Here is a 4,822-nt window from a genome sequence, read left to right on the forward strand (position 1 = left end):
CCATACAAGGCCAAAACCAGGCTACTCCCAGAAGCAACTATTGGTTATTAATTCACTGTCTCCTGTGCCCTCAAGCTGTGGTGACCACAGTGATGGACAGAGAATAGCTGCCCACCCCCAAGGAGACCATAATACACAAGGAGAACAGACCAGGGCTCCAGCAATGCAAAAAGAAAGAGGAAAGCCTGTGAGGGTAGGGTCGCAGAAGGCAGGGGGCAAGGGGAAAAGGCAGGGTACTTCTGTTTAGCTTCTGTGAGTGACCGGGAATCTCAGCTGGGAGAAATGAGTGGGACTTCTAGATGACTTGCTCAGAATCCTTTGGGGGACTCCTATTGAGGAACAGAAGAGAAAGTAGTACTGTAGAGCTGGCCTAAGGCACTGAACCAGGGAGGGCACCCCAGAAGGCCACCTCGGGGTAGTGTCCCGGCTCTGGTGTTTGCTGCTTCCCCCTATCCACACAAGTTCAGTCAGGCCCACTGTACCCAGGCCCCAAAGGAGAAATTCACCCTGTGCTCTTGGCCACAGACTTCCCTTGAGTATGAGAACACAGCCCAGGAAGCAAGAATCTGTTTTTAAAATAAACAACCTACTTGTACTTCCCCTCAACCCCTTCTTTATGTGCCCCTCTTGGGCCACTCACCCAAGGCTGCTTTTTCATCTGTGGTTTCTTTGCTGTTCATCTCCAGGTTTCAGGATCATTCATTCTCCTGGAGCCTCAGATTGAGGTTTATCTGAGGCCTGAGGGGAAAGGAAGTTGAGCAGCACTAGGCCTTTTCCTGAGTGTCTCAGTGCTGCCCTGCTAGCCTTTCTGGGAAGGAATCTGTGGCCCTCTAGGCCCACAGGGGAGCTGCTCTCCAGCAACCACGTGCACAGACGTTAGAAAATCTGCTCCAAATCTTGAGCAACTCCTCAGCTTTCTCTGCTCTTGGAGGAGGAGGGAAGGAGGTCTTCAGGGAAATGCAAGTCTGTAGGCTGGAATTCCCACACAGTGATAGGCCCAAAAGCCACTCTCAGTGGATGGGCAATGGAATGAACAGATTTTTTTTTTTCTTTAAATTCTGGGGATTTAAACTCTGGCTGGGGATTTTTAACTCTGGGCTTCATACATGCTAGGCAAGTGCTCTACTGCTGAGCTACAACCCCATCTCTGGCTTCCCTTGCCTGCCTTTCTTCAACTTGTAGGTGGTGTACGAGAAGTTGCAACAAGGACAGCCTCAACACACACATGCCCAGCCGTCTGTGGCCTCTAAAACAATTTTCCAACTCTGAAAGCTCCATAGACTACAGGGATGTCAACCTAAGAAGGCCTTATGTGGTCCGGTTCAATTATGACTACCTCTTTCACCCTCAGAAGTACCTTGGTTTGGATCATAAATTACTTCATCATCTTACCCCAAATCAGCATCAAACTCAGCACACCCCACAACGAAGAGGACAGCATCCACCCAAGGAAGAGGAGAGCATCCTGCAGAGAAGGCCTGGACCTACCTTCACCTCCTCCCTGCAGAGGCCTGTGAACTACACTTAGCTGTTGAGTGGCTCCTCTTTTTTCTGTCCCCACTGTCAATAATCCACTTCAAACACAAACAATTCTAGCAACCTCCTCTGGGTCCTCCCTGGGTTCAGCTTCCTTCTCCAATCCATAATTCTGCCAGTGATCTTTTTGAACCAGACTGAATCAACGGGCTCACTGTTCCCTGTGGAACCAATGAAAGCCAAACCCCTTCACGATCAGCCCCAGGAACCTTGCTGTGTCATCCTCTGCTCCCCTCCTCCTACCCTGGGCTTAGGGCACACTTGGTGGTCTGCTTGTGTCACAAAAAGCCCATGTTCCACTTGTCTTGGGATGGTTGTTCCTTCTACCTCCTCCTTCTAGTCTGATCTGACTCTTTTCTGCTGCCTTTTTTGACCTTCAACTCCATCATGAAACTGACCTGACTCTTCATTGTCTAGGAAGTCTTTCTTCATCCTCCCATCAGAAGTAATTGCTCCCTTTTAAGCTCTAAGAGGCCTCTGGTTTTAATACGTAGTATAGTTTCTGGTCTGTCAGCCACTGCACATGCACCTATGTATCCTGTTGCAGCAAAGACCCTGAGAGGTCTAGAATGCCTCTCTTACAATGCCTACAACCATGCTTGCTATGTGGAGTTTACTCTTAAATTTTTTATTTCATCATTTATTTGGTACAGGCTGTCGCTATGCAGCTCGGATTCATAGTGTCCTTCCTATCTCAACTGTTCAATACTACATTGCCCAATACATCACTTCCTCAATCCTGGTGACAATGGAAGTGATTTTAAGACAACCCTGTAACACTAATTCCAACATAGCATCTCAGGTGAGGGATTCGCAGGGAACTAAGTGCCCCTCCCTTTCCTCACTTGCCCTCTCCTCTTCAGGTCCTGCCACCTCGATCAAGGTCACACTCCATGAATTCTTCCCTTACAACCCTTTAAGTTCCCATCTCCTCATTTAGGACAAGACCACTATCACATTTGATGCCGTCTTATGTCATCTTTTGTACTGAGCTTACATCTGTGTTTGATGTCACAGGCAAGATGGAGGAGGGCGCAGATATGAGTCCTTGGCTCTATCTTTTACCAGCAGGATAACATGACCGTGCCCCTCTCCCTCCAGCTTAAAACCCTTGCACCCAGCTCCTTGGGGACCCAATGTGGTCAGAAGACATTCAGAATTAAGACACTTAGTGTTCCATTGCAGAAGGTTAACAATGACGAAGGAGCTAGATGCCCAAGGACAGGCTCCCAGCTCTCCAGAGCCTGCCGTGTACCAAATAGCTGAACCCCTCTTTCTTAGAGAACACATGACCAGAGGGGAAACACCACTACCCCCCACCAAACAGGACTGGGGGCCACAACAAATTAGGGCTCTCAGGGACCCAGAACCTCTTGCAACCTGACATTATGCCCCAGACAACTGGGCAAGTACTCCGATTCCATAAGCAAAGAAACAGCTAAGCGACGGCCCTCAGCCCCTGCCTGCCAGGACTCAGTTGCGAAGCCACTTCTGCCCCTCCCTACCCTTTCCTCTCGACCAGCACCAACTCTGGGGCCACCGTCCCCACCACAGAAGCCTGCCCCCGCCGGCCCACGCCCTACTCCCCACCACCTTCCTGCCCACCCATCGCCTGGGCTGGGCTGGGCGGGCAGGAAGGGAGGTGCTGGGCACCGGCCGTGAAGAACAAGGTTCTGCTGAGTTTCTGTGGACCATGGTCGCCACCGAGCCCTGGAGCCCGCGTCCAGGGACGGAGCTCTGGGACTACTCCGGCTCGGGCGAGCCGGGGGAGGAGTTGGAGCCGTGCCCGTCGTGGGAGCTGCCCTACAGCTACGCCTACGTCCCCGCGCTCTACCTGGCGGCCTTCGCCATGGGGCTGCTGGGCAACGCCTTCGTGGTGTGGCTGCTGGCCGGGCGGCGAGGGCCGCGGCGGCTAGTGGACACCTTCGTGCTGCACCTGGCGGCCGCCGACCTGGGCTTCGTGCTCACGCTGCCGCTGTGGGCGGCGGCGGCGGCGCGGGGCGGCCGCTGGCCCTTCGGCGCGGGGCTCTGCAAGCTGAGCAGCTTCGCGCTGGCGGGCACGCGCTGTGCGGGCGCGCTGCTGCTGGCCGGCCTCAGCGTGGACCGCTACCTGGCCGTGGTGAAGCTGCTCGAGGCGCGGCCGCTGCGCACCCCACGCTGCGCGCTCCTCGCCTGCTGCGGCGTCTGGGCCGTGGCGCTGCTGGCTGGCCTGCCCTCCCTGCTCTTCCGCGGGCTGCGACCCTTCCCCGAGGGCTCGGGCACCCAGTGCGGCGAGGAGCCTTCCGACACCTTCCAGGCGCTCAGCCTACTGCTGCTGCTGCTGACCTTCGTGCTGCCGCTGGCCGTCACCGTCTTCTGCTACTGCCGCATCTCGAGCCGCCTGCGCAGGCCGCCGCACGTGGGCCGGGCCCGGAGGAACTCGCTGCGCATCATCTTCGCCGTAGTGGGCAGCTTCGTGGGCTCCTGGCTGCCGCTCAGCGCCCTGCGGGCAGTCTTCCACCTGGCGCGCCTGAGGGCGCTGCCGCTCCCCTGCCCCCTGGTGCTGGCGCTGCGCTGGGGCCTCACGGTCGCCACCTGCCTGGCCTTCGTCCACAGCTGCGCGAACCCGCTCATCTACCTGCTCCTGGACCGCTCCTTCCGCGCGCGGGCCTTGCACCGGGCCTGTGGCCGCGCCGGCCGCCAGCTACCCAGGATCAGCTCAGCCTCTTCGCTCTCCAGGGACGGCAGCTCCGTGTTCTGGGGTCGCCCCCAGACCCAGAACGCTGCTTCGGCCGCCTGGTAGCTCCCCCACTAGCGGGTGGAGAGCGGTGTGGCGGGGGCGGGCAGCAGCGGAGCGACCAGAGAGGGTGATCGGGATCCCGCACAAGTCTGCTCACAAGCTCCTCCATAAGCGTCCCTTGAACCTCAGAGTTATTTGAGCACCCCCACTCCACCCCGCCCCAAACCGCATTGCTGAGACTCGCAGTTCTCTCAGCTCGGTGGGCACCTGGGCCAGTTGTGTCCAGTCAAAGCTCTCATGAGATGGGGCAGAAAGCAGCCTCACAGGGACACCGAGCCGAGAAAGGGAAGTGGATTTCCTGCTCTGACCATTCCGCACAGGACCAAACTGAACATCCAGCTCGGATTGCCAAAAGTCACTGCTGTCTCTGGCTGTGGTTTCTCTGGTCCCCAGTCTTGGCCCTCTGAGAACTTCCTGCTCCAAATCAGACCCTCCAGCCCTTTCATTTGCAAAAATGTCTACAAAACGGGAGAATCGACAGGACTTTTGTACAGAGCTCTTTGTGAC

General features: G+C 56.3%; 1 protein-coding gene across 1 annotated transcript; it reads left to right on the plus strand.

Annotated features, from left to right (window-relative positions):
• The first annotated feature begins 3,227 nt into the window (after nucleotides 1–3,227).
• Gpr25 (G protein-coupled receptor 25) lies at nucleotides 3,228–4,373 on the plus strand. Its single transcript, XM_004625325.1, has one exon. The coding sequence runs from the start codon at nucleotides 3,230–3,232 to the stop codon at nucleotides 4,316–4,318; it is 1,089 nt and encodes a 362-aa protein (XP_004625382.1). The 5' UTR covers nucleotides 3,228–3,229; the 3' UTR covers nucleotides 4,319–4,373.
• The last annotated feature ends 449 nt before the right edge of the window (nucleotides 4,374–4,822 follow it).

This window comes from Octodon degus, unplaced genomic scaffold (genome assembly GCF_000260255.1).
Source record: "Octodon degus isolate 3935 unplaced genomic scaffold, OctDeg1.0 scaffold00009, whole genome shotgun sequence".
In the NCBI taxonomy this organism is placed as follows: domain Eukaryota; kingdom Metazoa; phylum Chordata; class Mammalia; order Rodentia; family Octodontidae; genus Octodon; species Octodon degus.

Excerpts from the sequence above, each read along its gene's own strand:
- Gpr25 (XM_004625325.1), top strand. The coding sequence starts at position 3,230 with ATGGTCGCCACCGAGCCCTGGAGCCCGCGTCCAGGGACGGAGCTCTGG.